This window comes from Diaphorina citri, unplaced genomic scaffold (genome assembly GCF_000475195.1).
Source record: "Diaphorina citri unplaced genomic scaffold, Diaci psyllid genome assembly version 1.1 scaffold2029, whole genome shotgun sequence".
In the NCBI taxonomy this organism is placed as follows: Eukaryota; Metazoa; Arthropoda; class Insecta; order Hemiptera; family Psyllidae; genus Diaphorina; species Diaphorina citri.
This window is the reverse complement of record NW_007379455.1, coordinates 11,756-38,914: the sequence shown is the minus strand read 5'-3', so window position 1 is coordinate 38,914 and position 27,159 is coordinate 11,756. Positions and strand designations below refer to the sequence as shown.

General features: G+C 40.7%; 2 protein-coding genes and 1 long non-coding RNA gene across 7 annotated transcripts in view; 1 reads left to right on the top strand and 2 right to left on the bottom strand.

The window, feature by feature from the left end:
- Nucleotides 1-992: 992 nt before the first annotated feature.
- LOC103517985 (hillarin) overlaps nucleotides 993-27,159 on the top strand; it is a 28,212-nt gene continuing 2,045 nt past the window's right edge. The window contains exons 1-8 of one of the 5 annotated variants that reach the window (XM_026829898.1): nucleotides 10,612-10,672; nucleotides 12,056-12,213; nucleotides 12,717-12,935; nucleotides 13,533-13,741; nucleotides 14,524-14,654; nucleotides 15,702-15,959; nucleotides 16,605-16,749; nucleotides 17,916-18,474. In XM_026829898.1, coding sequence (XP_026685699.1) covers nucleotides 12,110-12,213; nucleotides 12,717-12,935; nucleotides 13,533-13,741; nucleotides 14,524-14,654; nucleotides 15,702-15,959; nucleotides 16,605-16,749; nucleotides 17,916-18,094 — 1,245 coding nt within the window. In that variant the 5' untranslated portion in view covers nucleotides 10,612-10,672; nucleotides 12,056-12,109 and the 3' untranslated portion in view covers nucleotides 18,095-18,474. Of the gene's footprint in view, nucleotides 1,107-10,611; nucleotides 10,673-11,205; nucleotides 11,440-11,979; nucleotides 12,214-12,716; nucleotides 12,936-13,532; nucleotides 13,742-14,523; nucleotides 14,655-15,701; nucleotides 15,960-16,604; nucleotides 16,750-17,915; nucleotides 18,475-27,159 lie in introns of those variants that run through there. The other 4 variants (XM_026829897.1, XM_026829896.1, XM_026829895.1 and 1 more) reach the window with 4 other exon arrangements.
- LOC113471039 lies at nucleotides 18,604-19,906 on the bottom strand. Its single transcript, XR_003393886.1, has 2 exons — nucleotides 19,093-19,906; nucleotides 18,604-19,012 (listed from the first exon to the last, which is right to left on the bottom strand). It is a non-coding gene; the product is annotated as an uncharacterized LOC113471039 (long non-coding RNA).
- Nucleotides 23,593-27,159, bottom strand: part of LOC103517984 (ankyrin repeat and MYND domain-containing protein 2) — an 11,844-nt gene continuing 8,277 nt past the window's right edge. The window contains exons 7-9 of the mRNA XM_026829899.1: nucleotides 25,447-25,588; nucleotides 24,137-24,473; nucleotides 23,593-23,735 (exon numbers count right to left, since the gene is read on the bottom strand). Coding sequence (XP_026685700.1) covers nucleotides 23,653-23,735; nucleotides 24,137-24,473; nucleotides 25,447-25,588 — 562 coding nt within the window. The 3' untranslated portion in view covers nucleotides 23,593-23,652. The remainder of the gene's footprint in view (nucleotides 23,736-24,136; nucleotides 24,474-25,446; nucleotides 25,589-27,159) is intronic.

The window sequence follows — 27,159 nt, the reverse complement described above, 5'->3', positions numbered from 1 at the left end:
TATAGGATATTAGGATCCAAATCATCGAACAATCGAATTTGTAGCGTATGATTTATTGCCATTGTAATCAATCATCTCCTCTTCAGCTTTCTGCTATTGTCTTGATATCAAATTAGTGAGTTTCTCTGTTTGTCTATTGTCTTGGAGAAAATAGACAAATATAGGTAACTAACCTTATGATTACTTTGCGATAACCAGAGCCGGATTTACAAATTCATTCCAGAGTGTTTCAACGCCGTTTTTATTTCGTAGCAATGAAATAACTGCTATATTAGACGCATGTGGACGAAAAACAAAAAAAGGCTGCGTTCCCGAAAACAACTCCAAATTTTGGCATATTTTGCTAAATTTTGACGTCATAGCAACTATTGTACCCATCGGTTAGGTAAAAAACATTCTGCTTCATTTCTCTAGTTCCAGTTGCAACATTTTGAATTTTCTATTTCTGACGCTCCAATGTATTTCATTTTTCTAATTCCATTCTAACAACGGTACAATTTGATTTTTCCAGCTCTAATTTTCCAATGTGTTTCATTTCTCTAGTTCCAAATCCGACAGAACCATATTTCCTTTGTTTGAAAGCTCTTCCTAATTTTTCAACCTGTTTCATTTCTCGTGTTCCCAGGACAAAGATGAACAGACGCGACTGGAAATGAAACACCGGCAAGAAGAAGATGACTTGTACAGGATATTTGCCCGACAGAGAGAAGAAGAGGATAACAGGATAAAGCAAGAATTTAGGGTAAGTTACATACTTTTGAATTTGGATCTAGTCTGGCTGGGGGAATTTAAACAGGAAGGATACCAGCCTGAAATTTCCCTTGCTAACGAAATAGCAAAGGTTCTGTTCAAACGATTGTGCAGGTAAGAATAGGGATACAACCCCGGTTTAACCCACTATCCAGCTAAGAACGGGATATTATGTGGGTTTTACACCCTATTCAGCACAGGGGGATAATAGGGGGGTTTCACCCACTATTCACCGTCAAGAATTTGAACACGATGAGTTTTGACGACAATATTACCGGAGATACGCCTATGGGACTCCTGAGAGGCATTAAACATGGGACGGAGAGCTACCATGTCCTGTTCAAACGATTGTGCAGGTAAGAACGGGATATAACGCGGGTTTTACACCCTATTTAGCAGGGGGGATAATAACGGGATTTTACCCATCATTCACCGTCAAAAATTTGAACACGATAATCACCCTAGCTCGGACTGATTGAGAGGCTGACGAAAAACACCGACCCCGTCTGAACACGAGAAAACGCGAAGAAGAACAAGCTGGGTCCGTCCCTTCGGGAATTTTTTGTGCATATGGTCGCGCTGCGCGCTCCCAGGGCTTCGCGGGTTTGAGCATGGTAATGCTCGTTCTCGGAACGGCTGGCTTTCTCCTATCCTATCTTCCTTCTCCCTTCGATTTCGGGACAACAAGACCTTAGCAGTTACAGTTCCCTCTGTCAAACCTCTTGAAAAAAAAAAGAAAAAAAAAATATTGAACGGCTGGCTTTCTCCTATCCTGTCTTCCTTCTCTCTTCGATTTCGGGACAACAAGACCTTAGCAGTTACAGTTCCGTCAAACCTCTTGAAAAAAAAATATTTGATTTTGATTTGTTTTTCTCCTTAGGTAAGTTTGTTTAAATCCCAAAAACCTTCGCGGGCCACCAAAATGGTCCGGCGGGACACATGTGGCCCGCGGGCCGCTGGTTGGAAACCCCTGTTATACGATATATTTATACGTTTTATCCACTATTCTTCATAACCAGGTAGATTGCAACATGTGAGCAAGGCACATACATGGTACTTGCGTATTCTCGCATATTTCTCATAAATCTTTCTTTCTGGTGTTGTCTATGTAAGAGAGAAGTATTTCTGAGAGTCGTCCATTGAGAAACAACATTGCCTACCTCGAACTTTATTGACCAAATGGGACTCTTAATCACTGAATGGATTTTAAATCCTTCTGGACGTAGGTAAAGTTTTTCGCTCTCTTCTAAGAATTAAGACATAATAATACATAGGTATGTATGGACGCGGCACATAAGGGATCAGGAAGAGACCGCCTTAACATAATAATAATGTATTTACTATTTAAGAAATAATGATGAGCTGACATTTTTTCTTCCAAAAAGATGGAACTGAAAAGTCCCTTCATCTCTGCAGACGAACTAATGTCTAAAGGTGTGTCCACACATGGTCAACTGAACCGTCCACACTGTCTCGACAACATAAATAAACCTCTTCGATCAATGTCGATCGACGATCGGTCGACTATGTTTGGACACACCTTAATGTCTGATAACATGGGGGTTGGATTATTATTATTATTTTTTGTCTATCCTGAAAAAATTACAAACTTTATTTTTAGGCGGTATTATTTCAGCACCACCGATAAGATAAGATACACCGGGGATAAACACGGTATCTAACTCACCTCTTACTACGGGATAGACAGAATTCTCAGAACCCACAGTAACATTAGCAATTTACTAGGTTCCTGAGAACCTGAATGGATCTTAAATCTTTTTGAATGAATCGTAGATTTGCAGAATGGATCCTAAATCTTTTTGAATGAATGTTGAATCTTTCTGAATGGATTTTAAATCCTTCTGGACGTAGGTAAAGTTTTTCGCTCTCTTCTAAGAATTAAGACATAATAATACATAGGTATGTATGTACGCGGCACATAAGGGATCAGGAAGAGACCGCCTTAACATAGTAATAATGTATTTACTATTTAAGAAATAATGATTTTTTTTCTTTTTCAAAACTACACAGTTTCAGACATTTTCTTTTTCCACTCCTTTTCTTAACTCCACAGTTTTCCTAATTCTTTTAATTTAGATTTTTTTCATCTTCAATATTTCAAAAAGTAACATTAGCAATTTACTAGGTTCCTGAGAACCTGAATGGATCTTAAATCTTTTTGAATGAATCGTAGATTTGCAGAATGGATCCTGAATCTTTTTGAATAAATGTTGCATCTTTCTGAATGGATTTTAAATCTTTCTGGACGTAGGTAAAGTTTTTCGCTCTCTTCTAAGAATTAAGACATAATAATACATAGGTATGTATGTAGGTACGCGGCACATAAGGGATTCGCTCTCTTCTAAGAATTAAGACATAATAATACATAGGTATGTATGTACGCGGCACATAAGGGATCAGGAAGAGACCGCCTTAACATAGTAATAATGTATTTACTATTTAAGAAATAATGATTTTTTTTCTTTTTCAAAACTACACAGTTTCAGACATTTTCTTTTTCCACTCCTTTTCTTAACTCCACAGTTTTCCTAATTCTTTTATTTGGACTATTTAAATTTTTTTCATCTTCAATAATTCAAAGCTCAAGGCTCGTGTCGACAACAAACCGGTATTTCTAGGCAATTTTTTGAAATTGTTGAAACCCAGCCATCTTTGCTTGAAAATAGTATAGGAACTAGTTATTATATGTACATAGGTATTTTAATTGAAATTAAAAAAAAAAAGTTGTAGGTACTAGTGTCATGTTTATTATTAGATATTGGCTTTGATTATTGTTATTATATCACACACACACAGCTACCTATCAAGAATCTTGATTCAAGATTATCAAGCGATGACTTAATACACGAATGATATTGCTAGGGTTATATCCGGGGCCAAGCACATATAATGATGGTAAATATGGGCATTTCGCATTAGGAAATAATATTCTCTACAAATAGCTGTTCTACAAATGTCTGGCTGGGGGACGTTAAACAGGGAGTAGACCAGCTTAGTCTGGCTGGGGTACTTTAAATTTAAACAGGGAGTACCTACATTAGGTACTTACTGCCAGTCAATGATGTGGTTTCAAAGCTCTTGTTAAGGTAAAGTGCTTGTCTGCATTGTTTGGCTTGTTTGTCTAGAACTTATTCATCATACAAGAGTCAGATTTTTTTTTTTTTTAACGTCACTATGACTGCTAAGGGGTTTTTACTCGTCACTAAAAACCCACCCAAGACAGGGAAAAGCCAACAGTGTGCGATTGCCAAGTTACCCATCCCGATACTAACCACGCGGAAGGTTTCTTAACTTCGGTGAATCTTTGAGAAGAATGGTACGTGAGAATTTTGGGGCTTTCCCCCCCCCCCGTAGTAAGTTCGATGTTAATTTGGACCACCACTGGTCGTTAAAAATCCCGGGTAGACATTTTTTATGGCTTTTTTTTTAAGTGGCAGGGTTTTTCTGGAGGAGCTCTTCCACCCAACCACTTATCCACTTTAAAAATACTAGGTAAGAGTTTTTTTAAAGACTTTGTTAAAATAATAATGAAAAAAAAAAAAAAAATGGACCCCACCGTCAATTGAACCCGAGACCTCCAGCCTAGGAACCCATCCGGCAAAGGAGGTTTCTTCGAGATTATTTATTTTAGAAACTGAAAGTGTTGTTCATACACTCTGTACAAGGCTTACTGCTTATACTTACTCATACCGACATTCTTTATAAGTCCATTAGATATACGTTTTATCTTTCTTATACGACAGGGGTTTCCAACTTCCATGTGTATGCGGGCCACACGCTACATTGGAAGGTACTTCGCGGGCCACATATCTACATTGGAAGGTACTTCGCGGCCCACATAATATTATCTACATTGGGAGGTACTTCGCGGGCCACACTTTAAAAAAAAAATTCAAAAAGTATCCTCCTAATTGTAGCTGAACACTAAAGGAGGTCAGATTTTTTATTACATTTAGGTAAGTTTGTATAAATCCCAAAAACATATCGTATAACAGGGGTTTCCAACTAGCGGCCCGCGGGCCACATGTGGCCCGCCAGACCATTTTTGTGACCCGCGAAGCTTTTTGGGATTTGTACAACAAACTTACCTAAATGTAAAAAAAAAGTTTGGTACCTAGGCAAAAATGGGCATTGAACCGGCTCTGCCGCGTGCAAGACCAGTGTAGTTATCATTGAGTCATACTTTTTGAAAAGTTTCGCCTGCGGCGCTCAAAATTCGATCAGATCCCATTTCTGAAAAGTTGGGGGGGAGGGTGCTCCCCTATGTACAATTGTACATATGTGGCCCGCGAAGGACCTCCGAATATAGCATGTGGCCCGCATACACATGGAAGTTGGAAACCCCTGACCTATAACATCTATTACCTATCCTACCTTGTACCTAATACGCTCACTTCCGTACGATATCCTAAATATAACCTGCGAATCTTATCTATTTATTATTACCTATTTGTGGTGAAGCTCAAAGCCTCTCTGCAATTTTTGTGGATATAACAGTAATCATGCGTGCCTGTAAAGTAGGTACAGCATTACCAAGTGTCTCTGACCATTTCTCTCCTTTCTATAAGTTCTCTTTTCACCTTGGTAGTACCGCTACTGGTCGGTACTTGGTTGTCTTCATAAAGCTGAGGACAGTATTATTTTACTAAAACAATGTCAGGGGATCTGAATTCGGGCTCCAGTGGCGTATAAATTGCAGAAAGCAACTTCTTACTCCCCATTCCCTAAATCTCCCTTTCTATTTCGGTCCCAAAAACTTCTGGAAGCCTCAAAACGGATATATCTCGAAACTGTTTCCAAGATTCTGTTTCCTTTTCCATTGACGTGTATAGAGACCTTACACATACGTACATATTTTACGCATACTTTAAAAGGTAGAGTAATAGAAAGTGAAAATATCACCTATATTGAACGTGTAAGGCTTGCTTCGTACCTACTTGAGGTGGAGGATATTATAAAACCGTAATGAGGTAAATCCACTCATAGTCTAGGTACCTACTGTAGGGACTTGTATTGTAATTATTGTATCTGTAATGAAATGTAAAGTACGCCCAGAGTGTGGATATGTCACGGGATAAGACCGGAGAGCGAGTAGGTAAACGTAGAATTTCCCCGTTAAATCTAGGATTGTGTACATTGAACTAATGTCTCAGGTGAGATTATCAGCCAGCTTAAAGAAGTGTAAAGTCTTTCGGAGAACTTTAGAATGACATAGGTATCAGATTTTGACTATTAATAGTTTTTAATAATAATAAATTTTTCTTTCTTGGTCTGGCCGGGGGACTTTAATCAGGGATTATACCAGCCTGAATTTCCCGTGCTAAAGAAATAGCAAAGGTTGAGTGCGAAGGGCGTCCACTCGTAAAATTTGTAGCCAAAACCAAATGTCAGCCCAAAGTTTTTTGTCTATCCTGAAAAAATTACAAACTTTATTTATAGGAGGTATTATTTCAGCATCACCGATAAGATACACCGGGGATAAACACGGGATCTAACTCACCTCTTACTACGGGATAGACAGAATTCTCAGAACCCACAGTAACATTAGCAATTTACTAGGTTCCTGAGAACCTGAATGGATCTTAAATCTTTTTGAATGAATCGTAGATTTGCAGAATGGATCCTAAATCTTTTTGAATGAATGTTGAATCTTTCTGAATGGATTTTAAATCCTTCTGGACGTAGGTAAAGTTTTTCGCTCTCTTCTAAGAATTAAGACATAATAATACATAGGTATGTATGGACGCGGCACATAAGGGATCAGGAAGAGACCGCCTTAACATAATAATAATGTATTTACTATTTAAGAAATAATGATTTTTTTTTCTTTTTCAAAACTACACAGTTTCAGACATTTTCTTTTTCCACTCCTTTTCTTAACTCCACAGTTTTCCTAATTCTTTTATTTGGACTATTTAGATTTTTTTCATCTTCAATATTTCAAAGCTCAAGGCTCGTGTCGACAACAAACCGGTATTTCTAGGCAATCTTTTGAAATTGTTGAAACCCAGCCATCTTTGCTCGAAAATAGTATAGGAACTAGTTATTATTAATTCAAAGCTCAAGGCTCGTGTCGACAACAAACCGGTATTTCTAGGCAATTTTTTGAAATTGTTGAAACCCAGCCATCTTTGCTTGAAAATAGTATAGGAACTAGTTATTATATGTACATAGGTATTTTAATTGAAATTAAAAAAAAAGTTGTAGGTACTAGTGTCATGTTTATTATTAGATATTGGCTTTGATTATTATTATTATTATATCACACACACACAGCTACCTATCAAGAATCTTGATTCAAGATTATCAAGCGATGACTTAATACACGAATGATATTGCTAGGGTTATATCCGGGGCCAAGCACATATAATGATGGTAAATATGGGCACTTCGCATTAGGAAATAATATTCTCTACAAATAGCTGTTCTACAAATGTCTAGCTGGGGGACGTTAAACAGGTAGTAGACCAGCTTAGTCTAGCTGGGGTACTTTAAATACATGGAGTACCTACACTTAATACACGAATGATATTGCTAGGGTTATATCCGGGGCCAAGCACATATAATGATGGTAAATATGGGCATTTCGCATTAGGAAATACTCTAGGGCTGATTGAGGGGCTGACGAAAAATGCCGAAACCGTCTGTACATTGGAAAAGGCGAAGAAGAAGAAGAAGAAGAAGAAGAAGAAGAAGAAGAAGAAGAAGAAGAAGAAGAAGAAGAGCAGCAACAAAATAGGTACCTACTTGTGTTAACAAAATTTGGAACTCACTAAATTTTATGTTGTGCCTATATTATTTCGACTTCTTGATACGAACTTTTGCTTCGCAATGAATGTGAACTTTGCTGTGTTTCCTACTTCCATAATTTTATTTGTGTCCTCATTTCTACTAATGGTAAGGGTTAAAGTTGTGTTAAACTTAGAACAAGTTGAAGATGAAAGTGGAAGTGAACATAGGGTGTTTGAAAAGTTCGGATCGGTCTCTCTACTTCCACAATTTTGGTTGTATCAAATGGATTGTAGGAATGCCAATTCCTACTGTTTTTTTATTTTTTTGGTTGAGGGTCACTTACATCCTCCGGACTTTATATTGATTCTACTCATTTTTATTTTGCCAAAAAATTTCCGTCTATTGGAGTCAAAATTTTCCACTTTTTAATTATTGCCAAATTTGTCTTTTTTTGGCTTGCATTTTCGCGTTCCTTTTTGGGTGCCAAATTTTTTCCTCATCCTCCTTTGTGCTCAATCATTCTTGGGAATCTCCGCGACCCAGAAACATCTTCGATTAGGAAGTTTCGGATAATATCATGAATTATTATTAATTTATTACCTAAGTATTATTTTCATATCTCTAATTCTCTACCATGTTCCTAATGAATTATGTATCTAGAATTCTAGACGTACATTTACTTGAGACAAACAAAAATAGTACATAGGTAACTAGGTAGGTACATATATTACCTACAAGTTATAGTAAGGATGATCCAATTCAAAATAAAGTTAATCATGTAACAAAGGGATAAATCTTTCTTTCTGGTGTTGTCTATGTAAGAGAGAAGTATTTCTGAGAGTCGTCCATTGAGAAACAACATTGCCTACCTCGAACTTGATTGACCAAATGGGACTCTTAATCATTTTTCTTCCAAAAAAAAATGTAAATGCAGTTTCTTTGTGTTATTATGTCACAACTTTGGTGCTCACTGCAGCATTGTAGGATTTTCCCCTAATATTTGAGTTTCGTTTATGTTTTTAGTTTGATAAATACAAGTTCGGCCATGCCTTTTCCACAAGTTTGGCCATGCCTCGGGATTAACTAGCGGGATTCCGGAGCGAAGCGACGGAATTCAGCTAGTATCTCAATAATCCTAAAATCCAATGTTTATCTACCATGCTGGCACCGGTTGCTATGCGCATTTATATGTCATAGCTACTCATTTTCCTCACGAGGCTGAGTGGACCCCGCAGCCAGTCACGGAATCAATCATTTGTGATACAAATACCTACCATGCTGGCACCGGTTGCTATGCGCATTTATATGTCATAGCTACTCATTTTCCTCACGAGGCTGAGTGGGCTCCGTAGCCAGTCACGGAATCAATCCTTTGCAGATACAAATTTCTTGACCCCGCCGGGAATCGAACCCGGGTCTCCCGCGTGCAAGGCGAGTGCAGTGACCACTACGCCAACTTGACCCCGCCGGGAATCGAACCCGGGTCTCCCGCGTGCAAGGCGAGCGCAGTGACCACTACGCCATGGGAGCTGACATAACAGAAAAATATCTAGGCGCACGGCAGTGCGCCAGGCCAAGTTCCGGCCTGAGCACGCTAGTGTGTATATTACACGAAACATTTCGACGCATTTTTACCCCTATCATAACTCCGTCAATTTTCAATGTAATCTCACGAAATTTGGACCATATGTAAACTTATTTCACGCTTATTTCACGACTGACTCACTCTCACTCATCAAAATTATGAGGCACTTCCCGATGTCCTAGAAACTTGAAATTTGGCAGGATGATAGGTCTTGATGAGTAAGTGAAGGGAAAAATCTGAAAATCGGAAAAAAATTGCACTGGGCGCCACCCACAGGCGGAAATAACCGCTTTTTGGCGGTTTTCACAAAACGGTTAGAGATATCTAAAAAGTTATGAGATTAGACCCCCAAAACCATACCTAAAGCCCCCCAATTAGTAATTTTTATGAACATCGGAACAACGGTTAGCTGTATTTTTACAGTTAACAGTATTTCGACCGCTTTTTTAATTACTAAACTACTAAAAGCTTGGTTAGGTATCAAAAAGATATTTCACCAACAACAATTACACCAACAACAACTTTTGTTTATTCTAATTTGTTTCTTTTTCTTCGCCCAATTTCCAGTCGGTGGTCGGGAACATCGTGTCGTTCCGGGTTCACGCCCCGGCGGCGGCCGAATTTCTTCTCGATGTCTTCGCCAATTCGGTGACCCCACGCGAGTACCTGACGGGCGAGCCGATGAAGTTCAAATCGGTGTGCAAGTTCAAGATCGTGTGTACGGAGCTTTACACGGTGATGGTGCCCTTGCCGGACTGCGCCTCGGGCGAGTGGGGCCCCACCAAGGCGACGCGCCTGTTTGGACTGATTCCTATCACGCATCCGGTAAGTAGAAATGGAAAGAATGCGAAAATTGAAAAGAAAAAAAAAAATCGGTGCTGCACTAAGGGTGCGTCCACACATAGTCGACCGTCCGTCGATCCACAACGGATTCACATCAATCGATGGTCGATCGACGGCTGTCGACTATGACCTTAATAGCATCGGTTCATCGCTTTCCAATGGATCACTTAAAAAGTAATAATAAAACCACTGAAGTTAAAAAGTAATAATAAAAAAAAGGGGTAGCAATGAAAATTGCTTTGTTAGCCTAGTAGCGCGCCTGCCTTGTAAGCGCTAGGTTGCAGGATAATAATAATAATAGACTCTTGAGTGGAAGGCAACCAGTATTATCGTACTAATTTCGGTACCATAATAAATTTAAATAGGTACTCTAGGAATAAAAAATATGACGAAACATTTGCCCTTCGTCACTATCCAGTTATAGACCACACTCGACGGTACCTAACCCAAGTTCTTCATTTCTCAAGAGGGACCTTTACATAGCGCGTGATTTTTGAACTCAAACGCCCGCTAAAAAGTTTGAGTATGGTTAGCTGTTGGGACTATGTTAACATTATTGATTAGGTGTTGTTGTCTAATCAATCATGTTAAAATAGCCTCTGATCTTGGAAGGACCATTGGAAGGCAGGTTTTATAATTATTATATCTCTATTTTAAATTCTTTTCCAGGTTGCTCAAGAAGATCAGCACACATTCACCGACCTCGTCCGACAGTTGGCGGGCCGTCACGCGACGTCCGACATAGTATTCTCGTACTAATTTCGGTACCATAATAAATTTAAATAGGTACTCTAGGAATAAAAAATATGACGAAACATTTGCCCTTCGTCACCATTCCAGTTACAGACCACACTCGACGGTACCTAACCCAAGTTCTTCATTTCTCAAGAGGGACCTTTACATTAGCGCGTGATTTTTGAACTCAAACGCTGGTATTATCGTACTAATTTCGGTACCATAATAAATTTAAATAGGTACTCTAGGAATAAAAAATATGACGAAACATTTGCCCTTCGTCGCCGTCCAGTTACACACCACACTCGACGGTACCTAACCCAAGTTCTTCGTTTCTCAAGAGGGACCTTTACATAGCGCGTGATTTTTGAACTCAAACGTCCGCTAAAAAGGTTGAGTATGGTTGGCTGTTGGGACTATGTTAACATTATTGATTAGGTGTTGTTGTCTAATCAATCATGTCAAAATAGCCTCTGATCTTGGAAGGACCATTGGAAGGCAGGTTTTATAATTATTATATCTCTATTTTAAATCCTTTTCCAGGTTGCTCAAGAGGATCAGCACACATTCACCGACCTCGTCCGACAGCTGGCGGGCCGTCACGCGACGTCCGACATCGAGAAAGCTCGCACCCTATTCCGTTGGATCACCGTCAAGAATTTGAACACGATGAGTTTTGACGACAATATGGCCGGAGACACGCCTATGGGACTCCTGAGAGGCATTAAACACGGGACGGAGAGCTACCATGTCCTGTTCAAACGATTGTGCAGGTAAGAACGGGATAATATCGGGTATGATGGGGATATTACGCGGGTTTTACACACTATTCCGGTAAGAAAGGGATATTACGCGGATTTTACCCGCTATTCTGTTAAGAACGGGATATTACGCGGGTTTTACCCGCTATTCAGGTAAGAATAGGATATTACGCAGGTTTTACCCGCTATTCTGGTAAGAAGGGAATACTAAGCGGGGTTTACCCACGACATCCTAGTACAGGGCAAAAGAAAAGCTGACTTTGTCGGAAATCGAGCCCTACACTTTCGATTTCCAAGCCTAGTGCGATACTATGGAGGTTGCTCTATCGATATAGAGAAACCAGCGATATATGTATGGCTTCGAAATATAAAATATCTATTCATCGCTACAGTCCTCATATTTAATTATTAACCCATTCCTTCCCACAGTTACGCGGGTCTCATTGATTAGGTGTTGTTGTCTAATCAATCATGTCAAAATAGCCTCTGATCTTGGAAGGACCATTGGAAGGCAGGTTTTATAATTATTACATCTCTATTTTAAATCCTTTTCCAGGTTGCTCAAGAGGATCAGCACACATTCACCGACCTCGTCCGACAGTTGGCGGGCCGACACGCGACGTCCGACATAGAGAAAGCTCGCACCCTATTCCGTTGGATCACCGTCAAGAATTTGAACACTATGAGTTTTGACGACAATATGGCCGGAGATACGCCTATGGGACTCCTCAGAGGCATTAAACACGGGACGGAGAGCTACCATGTCCTGTTCAAACGATTGTGCAGGTAAGAATAGGGATACAACCCCGGTTTAACCCACTATCCAGCTAAGAACGGGATATTATGTGGGTTTTATACCCTATTCAGCACAGGGGGATAATAGCGGGGTTTTACCCACTATTCACCGTCAAGAATTTGAACACGATGAGTTTTGACAATATGACCGGAGATACGCCTATGGGACTCCCGCGAGGCATTAAACATGGGACAGAGAGCTACCATGTCCTATTCAAACTATTGTGCAGGTAAGAATCGGGATATAACGCGGGTTTTACCCACTATCCAGCACGGGGGGATAATATCGGGGTTTTACCCACTATTCAGCTTTGGAAATTTGAACTCTCCGAGTTTCTCTCCGTATCTTCGGACACAGGACCTCTGTAAACACCTGCAGACATGGCAGAATTTTCCATTATAGGTATACTTCCTTTCATGTATTTATCCTTGCAATATTATAATGTATACTTTATGCAAATACAATTCAAACCCTCTCATTCCCTCGTTCACAGTTACGCGGGTCTCCACTGTGTCGTGATCAAGGGCTATTCCAAATCGGCCGGCTATCAACCCGGGGTCAAATTCGAAGACAACCGGTTTCGTAACTCCTGGAATGCCGTGTATGTGGCGGGCGCCTGGCGATTTGTACAGTGCAATTGGGGAGCGAGGCATTTGGTCAATGCAAAGGAAGTGCCGAAAGTCGGAGCCAAAGGAAAGTCAGATAGTTTAAGGTGAGTGATCACCTCCTAGGAGGTATAATTTCCTAGTGTCCTACTACTCCTGATATCCTACTCTTAGTATGGCGGTTTGTACAGTGTAATTGGGGAGCCAGGCATTTGGACAGTGCAAAGCAGGTGCTGAAGGTGGGAGCCAAAGGAAAGTCAGATAGTTTAAGGTGAGTGAAGATGTCATCCAAAAGGTCTGATTCGGGGAGCTGTTCTTCCCTACCTCGTGGCCGCGATTAATTTAATTAGATTAAAAGAGAGGGAACTGGAACTGCTAAGGTCTTATTGTCCCGAAAGCGAAGAGAGAAGGGAGACAGGATAGGAGAAAGCCAGGCGAAAACAAACCTTATCTGTTTGAGATAAAGTTCGCGCCGGACGGAAATTGAACCCACGCCCTAGCGCTTACAAGGCAAACCCGGTACTACCCAAACTAACTAGGCTGGCTCGTAAATTTAAAGCGCCTTAATCGGGGAAAAAGAATAGTTTCTTTCTTGGTTACGATATTTTCTGTTTTCTTTTTTTCGACTAAGGCGTTTTAACACTGGAATGCATATTTTTCATCATAGTTCTAATCCAATATTTTCTGATATTCCCATATTTCAGATATGAATACGACGACCACTATTTTCTCACGGACCCGCGCGAGTTCATATACGAGTTTTTCCCTCTGCAGCCAGAATGGCAACTGCTGAAGACGTCCATCTCGCTGCGGGATTTTGAAGAGTTACCCTTTGTGCGATCCCTATTCTTCAGATACGGCCTGTACTTCCCCGACACCAACACCAAGGCAGTCATGTACACGGACCAGACGGGTGAGTACTAATGACTCTATTACTGACCGAATGAAGTGAGGTTGAAGTTTTCACACTTAGACGTATGCCACTCTGAACGAATAGGTCTTTTTTTCCTGTTATCAACACAAAAACAAGGGAATTGTCGACACGAATTTAAGCTATCAAGCTAAAGTTTTAGACGAGGAGGATTCAACTCTAAGTACATTGTGCTCGTGATGGAAGAAGAAAAAGTTACAAACCCTACACTTTCGATGCAGAACTTCACTGAGTCTTCGATAGTGTAGTTGAACCTGATCTGTGTAGGATGATACTGTTATCCTAGTTCAGCGCCCCGGGCGAACACATAAGACCTTGTTTAGACTGCGGGAGTAAAGGGGCAGTCTCATTATTTCAGTATAAACAAGGTATATTCTATTCTATCGAACCTGATCTGTTTAGGATGATACTGTTATCCTAGTTCAGCGCCCCGGGCGAACACATAAGACCTTGTTTAGACTGCGGAAGTAAATGGACTTTTCAGTCTCATTCTTTCAGTATAAACAAGCTATATATTATTTTATTCTATTTCATTGTATAGCTTATACATAATTATTTTATTATTTTATTTTATTGTATAGTTTAAACATATTTTACTCTTGTATAATTTCAGGGGCGGCCACTGTAAGGATAGCAATGCCTGTGAATATGCAATCCTCTCTGATATTCCACTATAATTTGAACCTATAATAAACACATTATACTTCGATATATTTTCTACATATTGTATAGTTTGTACATATTTTACTGTTGTATAATTTCAGGGGCGGCCACAGTTCGGATAGCAATGCCTGTGAATATGCAATCCTCTCTGATATTCCACTATAATTTGAAACTGTACGACGGAGATGGAGATATGCTGGACGGAGTCAGTCTGAAACGATTCGTCATGCAGGTAAGAGAGAGAGAGAGAGAGAGAGAGAGAAGGGGAGGGAGAAAGAGATAAGGAGAGAGAGAGAGAGCGAGAGAGAGAGACGGAAATAGAAAGATATTTATTCTTACCCCTTATGCATCATGCGTCAAGGATCCCAAAAATCACATTAGAAAAATTTCCGTCTGTCACGCTGATGGACCTGTTTTTTGTCCTCTTTTCACGAGAAAACGGTTCGACCGATTATGATGAAATTTTTTGAGGTTGTCAAGAAGAGTACTGAGGGTGACGTAGGCTACTTAAGTTTGCCACATACCATCCTGATTCAAAATGGCAGCTTTTCAAAGCCATGCCTCTTACGCCGCACTGATCCCGTATAAAGGACGGGTCAACCACTAGTACATACTATAAACCCTATCATTTTCATAGGTTTAGTTTTGCGGGCGACTACATGAAAAGTTGCGCGTCTACGCTTCCAATTTAAATGGCTAAATTAGGAATAGCTGCTTTACAAACCACTCCGGACTACTGAGACCAGCTTTCAATGGATATATCTTTTATTTATTTATTTTTATTTTTATTTATTTATTTTTTTTCAGAGAGAGAGAAAAATGTAATGTAAATGCAGTTTCTTTGTGTTATTATGTCACAACTTTGGTGCTCACTGCAGCATTGTAGGATTTTTCCCAATATCTGAATAATCCTAAAATCCAATGTTTACCTACCATGCTATACCTGTTGCTATGCACATTTCTACGTCATAGCTACTCATTTTCCTCACGAGGCTGAGTGGGCCCCGCAACAGCCAGTCACGGAATCAATCATTTGCATGATAGAAATTCCTTGATCCCGCCGGGTATCGAGCCCGGGTCTCCCGCGTGCAAGGCGAGCGCAGTGACCACTACGCCAGAAAGAAAAAAAAATAGAAGGAGTTACCTACTGAGTTGCATTGACCCAATCTTGGGTTGTGTTCCAACTCAGGAATGTAATAACACGTATTTTTTCGCATAATTATACCTTTGATTTATTTTATTATTTTCTAATTTCTTTTTTTTCCTCTCCGTTTTCCAGTCCGTGGTCGGGAATATCGTGTCGTTCCGGGTTCACGCCCCGGCGGCGGCCGAATTTCTTCTCGATGTCTTCGCCAATTCGGTGACCCCACGCGAGTACCTGACGGGCGAGCCGATGAAGTTCAAATCGGTGTGCAAGTTCAAGATCGTGTGTACGGAGCTTTACACGGTGATGGTGCCCTTGCCGGACTGCGCCTCGGGCGAGTGGGGCCCCACCAAGGCGACGCGCCTGTTTGGACTGATTCCTATCACGCATCCGGTAAGTAGAAATGGAAAGAATGCGAAAATTGAAAAGAAAAAAAAAAATCGGTGCTGCACTAAGGGTGCGTCCACACATAGTCGACCGTCCGTCGATCCACAACGGATTCACATCAATCGATGGTCGATCGACGGCTGTCGACTATGACCTTAATAGCATCGGTTCATCGCTTTCCAATGGATCACTTAAAAAGTAATAATAAAACCACTGAAGTTAAAAAGTAATAATAAAAAAAAGGGGTAGCAATGAAAATTGCTTTGTTAGCCTAGTAGCGCGCCTGCCTTGTAAGCGCTAGGTTGCAGGATAAGGTTCGTTCTCGGAACTGCTGGCTTTCTCCTGTCCTGTCTTCCTTCTCTCTTATCCCTCATCACATGGGTGAGAAGAGATACAATACTTCCCATTCAGTACTGGGTCGATCCACGAGCACCAGAAAGCAACTTAAAATAATATAATTAAAATGGAAAATTTGGAGAAAAAAAAAACGATTCCAATTTTTCGTCGACTCTGGGAATCAAACCCGATACCTTCTGCATGGCAAGCAAGCGTAATAACACTGTGCTCCTTGCTCGTATAATCAAAAAATTGCTTCTTTTTTGTCTAGGTTATGAAGTTATATTCAATATGTTTATTTTGATTTGTTTGCAGGAAGCGCTCATATTCGCGGGTAAAGAGATGGAGATTCAGTTCCGAATGTCCAAGCCGCTGACAGACTTCATGTCGACGCTGCACAAAAACGGCGCGGATGAGAAGAAACTCAACAAGTGTGTCACCCACCGTATTCTCGATCAAGGTAATCACCGCACCATTTTTTTTTTTTTTTTTTTAAATCCATCGTTCTCTTCCGCCTAACCCTATAGCTCTTTCTTTCTCTCTCTCTCTCTTTAAGAGGTTTGATAAAGGGAACTGTAACTGCCAAGGGCCAACCTCAGTGGTGTAGTGGTTAGCACAGTGGATTCTAAATCTGGAGGTTGGTGTTTCGAGCCCAAGTCAAGTCATATAATTTCGAGTGGTGTATTAAGCGGGGAACGACATTTGTTACAAACATTAATGCGTAACAGAATTGAAATTCTGACCTTTTAATAATCCGTTGACAAGCTCTGTGAACGAGTAGGTGTCACACTAGGCTTGCACTCCGGAGGTCCCGAGATCGATTCCCGGCGGGGTTGAAGTTTTTTCGACTCTGTGTTTGGAGTTCGGGGTGTACTTCAGCCTCGTAAGGGCAATTGAGTAGCTACTTTAATCGAGTCGAGACCAGTGTAAAAGGTTATTAAAATATGGGAATTGGTTACAAAGGAGGCACTTAGTAATGCTGTAATATCCAGTAAAGTTGTGAAATGGCTCTGCTTTACCACAAAGAATTTGAAATTTGATTTGATATGTAAATGAGAGTGTTCCCACTACACACGACACGATTTTTTTCCGACCAACACAAAATGTCCTTGTAGGCAATGTAATTTAAATAAGAGTGTTCGCACCATACGCGACACGATTTTTTTCCGACCAACACAAAATGTCCTTGTGAGCAATGTAATTTAAATGAGAGTGTTCCCACTACACACGACACGATTTTTTTCCGACCAACACAAAATGTCCTTGTAGCTTGTAGGCAATGTAATTTAAATGACAGTGTTCCCACTACACACGACACGATTTTTTTCCGACCAACACAAAATGTCCTTGTGAGCAATGTAATTTAAATGACAGTGTTCCCACTATACGCGACACGATTTTTTTTTCCGAACGACACAAAATGTCCTTGTAGGCAATGTAATTTAAATGACAGTGTTCCCACTCTACGCGACACGAATTTTTACTTTTTTTCTCCTTCTTCTTTTTTTCCGAACGACAAGTGGAAATGGCCCTAACTTTACCCTCATTTCGTTCTTTTCTCCTCCTTCTTTTTTTCCGAACGACAAGTGGAAATGGCCCTAACTTTACCCTCATTTCGTTTCATAGATATCGTATCATTCATCATCAACTTCCCGGAGGAAGGTCAGTACGGGTTTGACGTCTACACGCGGGAGATTTCCCCGGACCACAGAGCCGGGAGTCCGGGTTCGAAATCCGCCTCGGGGCGAAAATGTTTGCTCACCCATTGTTGCAAGTACCTGATCAACAGTTCGAAGCGAAATTGAGAAAGTGTTGTGCGATTTAAATCACCTTCCAGTCAGTTTCACGTCCTAGCGATGTTTGGGTAGAGGATTTGTAGATTAACCTGTCCTTTAGGGCTGTTTGCCCCTACACCTAAGCCTCGGAGTGGGCCTTAGGTGAAGACTTAAGCAGGAGGTCCGCAATTTCAATGTCAGTCATTGGGAGAAGAAGACGTGGGCCAAGGTAACTGAGAGAGAGTTTTACACTTACTTTGGTCTTTTACTCGCACCTGGACAAAATGACGCAAACATGATTCATACAAAGGAGTTCTCACAAATTATACCAAGTGATCTTGTACTACTCATATACTCAGTTGTTTTCAAGAAAGTACGGAATCCCCTGATCTCTGTTTACAGATAGGGGTTAGGATCAGGGAACTGTTGCCAGTTGTTGGATTCTGTTTATATTTTGTGTAGATATTCTGGAAACACTGTATTCCGTTCTTTCTTTAAGAACAACAATTTTAATTTCCTTGGGAAGTCCTACTTTACCAGTTGTTGGATTCTGTTTATATTTTGTGTAGATATTCTGGAAACACTGTATTCCGTTCTTTCTTTAAGAACAACAATTTTAATTTCTTAGGGAAGTACTTTGCGGGAAAGCATCACCTTTTAAACTAGTTTGATACAGGGAACTGTAACAGGAGATCTTATCGTCCCGCAATCGAAGAGAGAGGGATGGGAGAGTCAGCCGCTCCGAGAACGAACCTCATCTGTGTTAGCAAAAAGTTCGCCCCGGGCGGGAGTCGAACCCGCAACCTAGCGCTGACAAGGCAGGAGCGCTAACTAGTAACTGGGCTGGCTAGATTTTCTCTTCCTTAGTAAAAAACGCACTTTTTGTTTACTAGTTCAATGATTTTTAGTGCATACCAAAAAATTAATAATTATTATGATTTCACTTACCTTTTACGCACTTTTTGTTTACTAGTTCAATGATTTTTAGTGCATACCAAAAAATTAATAATTATTATGATTTCACTTACCTTTTATTTTTTTTTACATTCTGTAGTAATTGTAGTTTTACTAGAACGTACCTAATGTAGATATACCTGTATAATAACTCTTGTTTACTGTTAAATACTAGCACAAGTATAAATACATACCTAATAAATTATATCTGTTTATACTACCAACATTATTGTTACTAATATTTTATATTTCGAGTGAAAAAAAAAAAAAAACTCATGTCCCGTTGTCAATTTTCCCTGTGAATGAAATGTGGAATTCAATTTCCGAACAAAGGAAATTTCTCGATCTTTTGATTTAAAATGGATTTTCCCCCAATTTTTGCCTATGAGCAGGACGTAAAAAATGCCCCATTTCAAATGGAAGTGATTTTGGATAGAAGATGAAAAAAAAATATGTATTATAAATGAGAATAGCAAAGACATTTCAAGTTCAATATACTCGTATCTTATTTTATTGCCACACAAAAACCTTACACTATATTCTATTTCGAGAGGTTCCCACACCTAGTCTCCACAAAAACAATGACTGTTCCCAAAGCCTCTTGATTACTCAAGGTACTGGGCTCAAACACTGACTGAGCTGAATTGTTTGCAGTCTTGGATAACCAAATTCAGTGATGCAGCTGAGGGTTCGAGTTCAAGTCAAGTCGTAAAATTTATCGTGAATTAATCGAGAGAACGATATTTGTGTCAAGCTATCATTCATGCTTAACACAAAACTCTCTTAATAATAATAATAGACTCTTGAGTAAAAGGTAACCACTAGGCGAGGTTAACGCCGGAGGCGTTCTCCACCACCTAACCCTTAGAGCTCTATTATGTGGTCAAATTCTCAAATGAATGAGGATAAAATTGCATGCCTCGGCTAGGATCGAACCCACGCCCTCCTGTTTACCAGGTGAGCGTCTTGACCACTACGTCACCGGGGCAGGTCTTTTCTTTCTATTCCCTAACACCTAGTACTTAATTCAAGTACACACCAGATTCGACCTCTCTCTCTTTTTAAGAGGTTTGATAAAGGGAACTGTAACTGCCAAGGGCCAACCTCAGTGGTGTAGTGGTTAGCACAGTGGATTCTGAATCTGGAGGTTGGTGTTTCGAGCCCAAGTCAAGTCATAAAATTTTGTGTGGTGTATTAAGCGGGGAACGACATTTGTTACAAACATAAATGCGTAACAGAATTGAAATTCTGACCTTTTAATAATCCGTTGAAAAGCTCTGTGAACGAGTAGGTGTCACACTAGGCTTGTACTCCGGAGGTCCCGGGTTCGATTCCCGGCGGGGTCAAAGTTTTTTCGACTCTGTGTTTGGAGTTCGGGGTGTACTTCAGCCTCGTAAGGGCAATTGAGTAGCTACATTAATCGAGTCGAGACCAGTGTAAAAGGTTATTAAAATATGGAAATAGATCAGTTGCGCTTACTAGGGCTCATAGAGCAGGAAAAATGAGGACCAACGGAATTTTTCTTTTTCTTCTACGACTTCTAGATACCGAGATAAATCGATTAAAAAAATGCCGGTAAATCGTGAACTTTGACGTCACGGCATACGCTCCCGTGGGTAATGACGTCACATCAAATGTCCCGCTAGTTTGATATGTAAATGAGAGTGTTCCTACTACACACGACACGATTTTTTTTTTTCGAGCGACACAAAATGTCCTTGTAGGCAATGTTTTATTAATATTTATTATTAATAAAACATTGCATACAAGGACATTTTGTGTCGCTCGGAAAAAAAATCGTGTAATTTAAATGACAGTGTTCCCACTATACGCGACACGATTTTTTACTTTTTTTCTCCTTTTACAAAGGAGGCACTTAGTAATGCTGTAATATCCAGTAAAGTTGTGAAATGGCTCTGCTTTACCACAAAGAATTTGAAATTTGATTTTTTGATTTGATATGTAAATGAGAGTGTTCCCACTACACACGACACGATTTTTTTCCGACCAACACAAAATGTCCTTGTAGGCAAGCAATGTAATTTAAACGAGAGTGTTCCCACTACACACGACACGATTTTTTTTCCGACCAACACAAAATGTCCTTGTAGGCAATGTAATTTAAATGAGAGTGTTCCCACTATACGCGACACGATTTTTTACTTTTTTTCTCCTCCTCCATCTCCGTCGTACAGTTTCAAATTATAGTGGAATATCAGAGAGGATTGCATATTCACAGGCATTGCTATCCGAACTGTGGCCGCTCCTGAAATTATACAACAGTAAAATATGTATAAACTATACAATAAAATAAAATAATTATGTATAAACTATACAATGAAATAGAATAGAATATACCTTGTTTATACTGAAAGAATGAGACTGAAAAGTCCCTTTACTCCCGCAGTCTAGACAAGGTCTTATATGTTCGCCCGGGGCGCTGAACTAGGAGAACAGTATCATCCTAAACAGATCAGGTTCGACTACACTATCGAAGACTCAGTGAAGTTCTGCATCGAAAGTGTAGGGTTTGTAACTTTTTCTTCTTCTTTGATTAATCCATCACGAGCACAATGTACTTAGAGATGAATCCCCCTCGTCAAAACTTTAGCTTGATAGCTTAAATTCGTGTCGACAATTCCCTTGTTTTTGTGTTGATAACAGGAAAAAAAAAAGACCTATTCGTTCAGAGTGGCATACGTCTAAGTGTGAAAACTTCAACCTCACTTCATTCGGTCAGTAATAGTCATTAGTACTCACCCGTCTGGTCCGTGTACATGACTGCCTTGGTGTTGGTGTCGGGGAAGTACAGGCCGTATCTGAAGAATAGGGATCGCACAAAGGGTAACTCTTCAAAATCCCGCAGCGAGATGGACGTCTTCAGCAGTTGCCATTCTGGGGCCCCCTGACTTGCTGCCAGTGAACCCCTCCTTATCATTCTCATTCACACTCACTTTCTTGTTTTATAAAGGACCCCTGCTCCTTATGTTTTATAAAGGACCCCTGCTCCTTATTAATTTTAGTATCAGCCTCCCGCGACGCCCCCCGCGCGTCGTACCGCGGAGCTGCTTACTCTCACGGACCCGTGACGCCCCCTGCGCGTCCCCAAGCGGGCTTCCCGTGACTCAACGCTGGTCTAGCCATACCTTAACATTTATTCACATTATAAAATAAAAATCCTCTAAAATCGTCGGTTCCGCCAGAAGGCTTACCGAGCCCTGGGCTGTCCTGAAGGACATATTCTTCAGATACGGCCTGTACTTCCCCGACACCAACACCAAGGCAGTCATGTACACGGACCAGACGGGTGAGTACTAATGACTATTTTTCTGACCGAATGAAGTGAGGTTGAAGTTTTCACACTTATTAGACGTATGCCACTCTGAACGAATAGGTCTTTTTTCCTGTTATCAACACAAAAACAAGGGAATTGTCGACACGAACTTAGGCTATCAAGCTAAAGTTTTAGACGAGGAGGATTCAACTCTAAGTACATTGTGCTCGTGATGTCGTGATGGAAGAAGAAATGTTACAAACCCTACACTTTCGATGCAGAACTTCACTGAGTCTTCGATAGTGTAGTCCAGGCATGTCAAACTCAAAATGTATAGAGGGCCATTTTTGATATTTGTTGAACATTGGCGGGCCGCAGGTTTTCCCCCAATTTTTGCCTATGAGCAGGACGTAAAAAATGTCCCATTTCAAATGAAAGTGATTTTGAAGATAGAAGATGAAAAAAAAAAATATTTTCCCCCAATTTTTGCCTATGAGCAGGACGTAAAAAATGTCCCATTTCAAATGAAAGTGATTTTGAAGATAGAAGATGAAAAAAAATAAAAAAAAATATGTATTATAAATGAGAATAGCAAAGACATTTCAAGTTCAATATACTCGTATCTTATTTTATTGCCACACAAAAACCATACACTATATTCTATTTCGAGAGGTTCCCACACCTAGTCTCCACAAAAACAATGACTGTTCCCGAAGCCTCTTGATTACTCAAGGTACTGGGCTCAAACACTGACTGAGCTGAATTGTTTGCAGTCTTGGATAGCCAAATTCAGTGATGCAGCAGAGAAAGACATTTCAAGTTCAATATACTCGTATCTTATTTTATTGCCACACAAAAACCTTACACTATATTCTATTTCGAGAGGTTCCCACACCTAGTCTCCACAAAAACAATGACTGTTCCCGAAGCCTCTTGATTACTCAAGGTACTGGGCTCAAACACTGACTGAGCTGAATTGTTTGCAGTCTTGGATAGCCAAATTCAGTGATGCAGCAGAGGGTTCGAGGTTCGAGTTCAAGTCAAGTCGTAAAATTTATCGTGAATTACTCGAGAGAACGATATTTGTGTCAAGCTATCATTCATGCTTAACACAAAACTCTCTTAATAATAATAGACTCTTGAGTAAAAGGTAACCACTAGGCGATGTTAACGCCGGAGGCATTCTCCACCACCTAACCCTTAGAGCTCTATTATGTCAAAGTCTCAAATGAATGAGGATAAAATTGCATGCCTCGGCTAGGATCGAACCCACGCCCTCCTGTTCACCAGGTGAGCGTCTTGACCACTACGTCACCGGGGCAGGTCTTTTCTTTCTATTCCCTAATACCTAGTACTCAATTCAAGTACACACCAGATTCGATACCTGTTCGGAGATTTTCTCAATTGAACTTCCCTCTATTTTCTTTGACTCCGGTTTTACACCATCCTCTTTCTCTTCTCTTTTATCCTCTTTCGTAACCGGTTTTTCCTCTCCAGCGGTGCCATTTACAGCGTTGCCAAGTTTCCCATTGTCCGATTGCGCACTTTTCCCATCGTCCGGTTGCGCACTCGGGCCGGAGCGCGCACACTCCTTCTTGTGAATAAACCAATGCAGGCGCTGACACTCGCGGTCGCAATAGCGCGTCGTTTTGCACTTGGCGCACTTCTTGGTTGCGTTCTCTTCGCCGCACGTGACGCACGGGGTCGTATCGTCCGCAAAGCCGCGGTGTCCGTTGATGGCGGAGGTGAGAACGGAGAGGGCGAAACCTGGCGTTGGGTCCGACCGCGCGAGACTGGATACCATCTGGAGGAGAGAATGGGGAGGAATAAAAGAAAAAACAAACCATCCTCTTTCTCTTCTCTTTTATCCTCTTTTGTAACCGGTTTTTCCTCTCCAGCGGTGCCATTTACAGCGTTGCCAAGTTTCCCATCGTCCGGTTGCGCACTCGGGCCGGAGCGCGCACACTCCTTCTTGTGAATAAACCAATGCAGGCGCTGACACTCGCGGTCGCAATAGCGCGTCGTTTTGCACTTGGCGCACTTCTTGGTTGCGTTCTCTTCGCCGCACGTGACGCACGGGGTCGTATCGTCCGCAAAGCCGCGGTGTCCGTTGATGGCGGAGGTGAGAACGGAAAGGGCGAAACCTGGCGTTGGGTCCGACCGCGCGAGACTGGATACCATCTGGAGGAGAGAGAGGGGAGGAATAAAAGAAAAAAACAAATGAAACCATTAATAAAACCCTGAATCAAATAATCCCTTGGCTGGGTGGAAGAGCTCACTGTATGAAAATCTTGCCTTGAAAAAAAAAAAAAAAAATGTAAACTAGAGACCCAAATGATGAGGGAAACGCGAGAAATCAGAAAGTCATAGGTTCAATACACCGCTCACTTTACCCACGAGACAAGAGAGGCAACTCTCTTAGTAAGGGGGAGTTTGCATCCATTAATTCTGTGCCCCCAAGAAAGTATTTAAAATGCCTAATACTGGCATGAGCTACTAAAAATTAATAACATAAATGGGCTCAGGAATGGCGGAATTTTCCAACAGCTTTCACGATCAATATTAGAAATAAAATAAATAAATGCTGTTTCTTTGTGTTATTATATCACCACTTTGGTTCTGACTGCAGCATTGTATGATTTTCCACACATCTCAATAATGCTAACACCCAATGTTTAAGTACCTATCATGCTGGCACCGATCGGTATGAGCTATACCCATTTATATTACATAGCTACTCATTTTCCTCACGAGGCTGAGTGGGCCCCTCAACAGCCAGTCACGGAATCAATCATTAGCATGATGGAAATTTTTTGACCCGCCGAGAATCAAACCCAGATCTCCCGCGTGCAAGGCGAGCGCAGTGACCACTACACCATGGGACATGATAAAAGAGGTATGGAGACTCAACAGCTACATGCATAGAATTAATCCATCTATTGAAGATAAATGCAACCAATGTAGCCAAAGTCCCCATGACACACCTCACCTATTCAATTGTCCTGGAAGACCTACAACACTCACGGTCATTGATCTCTGGCAAAACCCTATAGCCACCGCTGAATTCCTTGAATTGCCAACTGCATTGCTGGGTTGATGTGAGGAAGGAGAGGAGTCTGCTACTACAACAACAACATAAAAGATGGATAATTACCTGTTTGAATATCATACACTCCCGGTACGGAAATTCTCGCACGCAATCTCGAATGAACATGGCCACATACTTCTCTCCATGTATTGGACGGTGGATTTTCCGTACGAACAGTTCCACAAGATCGCACGACTTGTCCCCTTGTCTGGAGAGAAAACAAGAAATCAGTTTAAAAAAGAAAAACTTGGCTTATACCTTTGTCTGGAGAGAAAACAAAAAATCCCATTAAGAAAAAAAACCTCCCATGCTTTTAAGAAATCTAGGTAATTGGAAATCGATTTTTTTTTCTTTTTTTTAGAGGTTTGATAGAGGGAACTCTAACTGCTAAGGTCTTATCGTCCCAAAATCAAAGAGAGAGAAGGAAAACGGGATAGAAGAAAGCTAGCCGTTCGGAGAACGAACATTACCCGTTCAGGACAAAATCTGCCATTTCCATGGCCCAGCACCTACAAGGCAGATGTGCTAGCAACCAAGCTAACTAGGCTGGCACAATTAACTTCAGTGACACATTGAAAAATGGTGTATTTAAAGTGCTATTGAAAAATGGTGTACTATCACCACTGCTTAATGGGAGATTTCATTCACAAGTCACTTACTTGCACTTTAGTACTATCACCACTGCTTAATGGGAGATTTCATTCACAAGTCACTTACTTGCACTTTTGTACTATCACCACTGCTTAATGGGAGATTTCATTCACAAGTCACTTACTTGCACTTTTGTACTATCACCACTGCTTAATGGGAGATTTCATTCACAAGTCACTTACTTGCACTTTTGTACTATCACCACTGCTTAATGGGAGATTTCATTCACAAGTCACTTACTTGCACTTTAGTACTATCACCACTGCTTAATGGGAGATTTCATTCACAAGTCACTTACTTGCACTTTAGTACTATCACCACTGCTTAATGGGAGATTTCATTCACAAGTCACTTACTTGCACTTTAGTACTATCACCACTGCTTAATGGGAGATTTCATTCACAAGTCACTTACTTGCACTTTAGTACTATCACCACTGCTTAATGGGAGATTTCATTCACAAGTCACTTACTTGCACTTTAGTACTATCACCACTGCTTAATGGGAGATTTCATTCACAAGTCACTTACTTGCACTTTAGTACTATCACCACTGCTTAATGGGAGATTTCACTCACAAGTCACTTACTTGCACTTTTGTACTATCACCACTGCTTAATGGGAGATTTCATTCACAAGTCACTTACTTGCCACTTTTGTACTATCACCACTGCTTAATGGGAGATTTCACTCACAAGTCACCTTACTTGCACTTTTGTACTTCCCCAATGATTGAAGCGACAGGTAGTGAAGTTTGAACGACACTAATCTCATTGGTTTCTGGTCCCCGCTTTTCATTTGTTTTTCACTCAGGAGGGACACCAACTTTTCCCTCACTGGAGGGGGAGATGAGATGACTATGTATTAGACTGGTAGGTTAGGAGATTGAGGGCCACCCTCCACTGGATGTATGTTAACCTGAGGAGGGGAAAACCATTTAAAATGTTATTTCTATCATACATAACAGGGATTACAGTAAGGCCAGCGCACTCATTATCAGGCAGAACTGAATCAGGTCTAACTGGTCTTGTTTTTTTTTTTTTTTTACTTCAGAATCAGTGTATGTAAAGTTTTGACCAGAGAGAAGAAGCGAGAAATGTGAAAAAGGGAAGGAGGCCAAGGAGGTGTG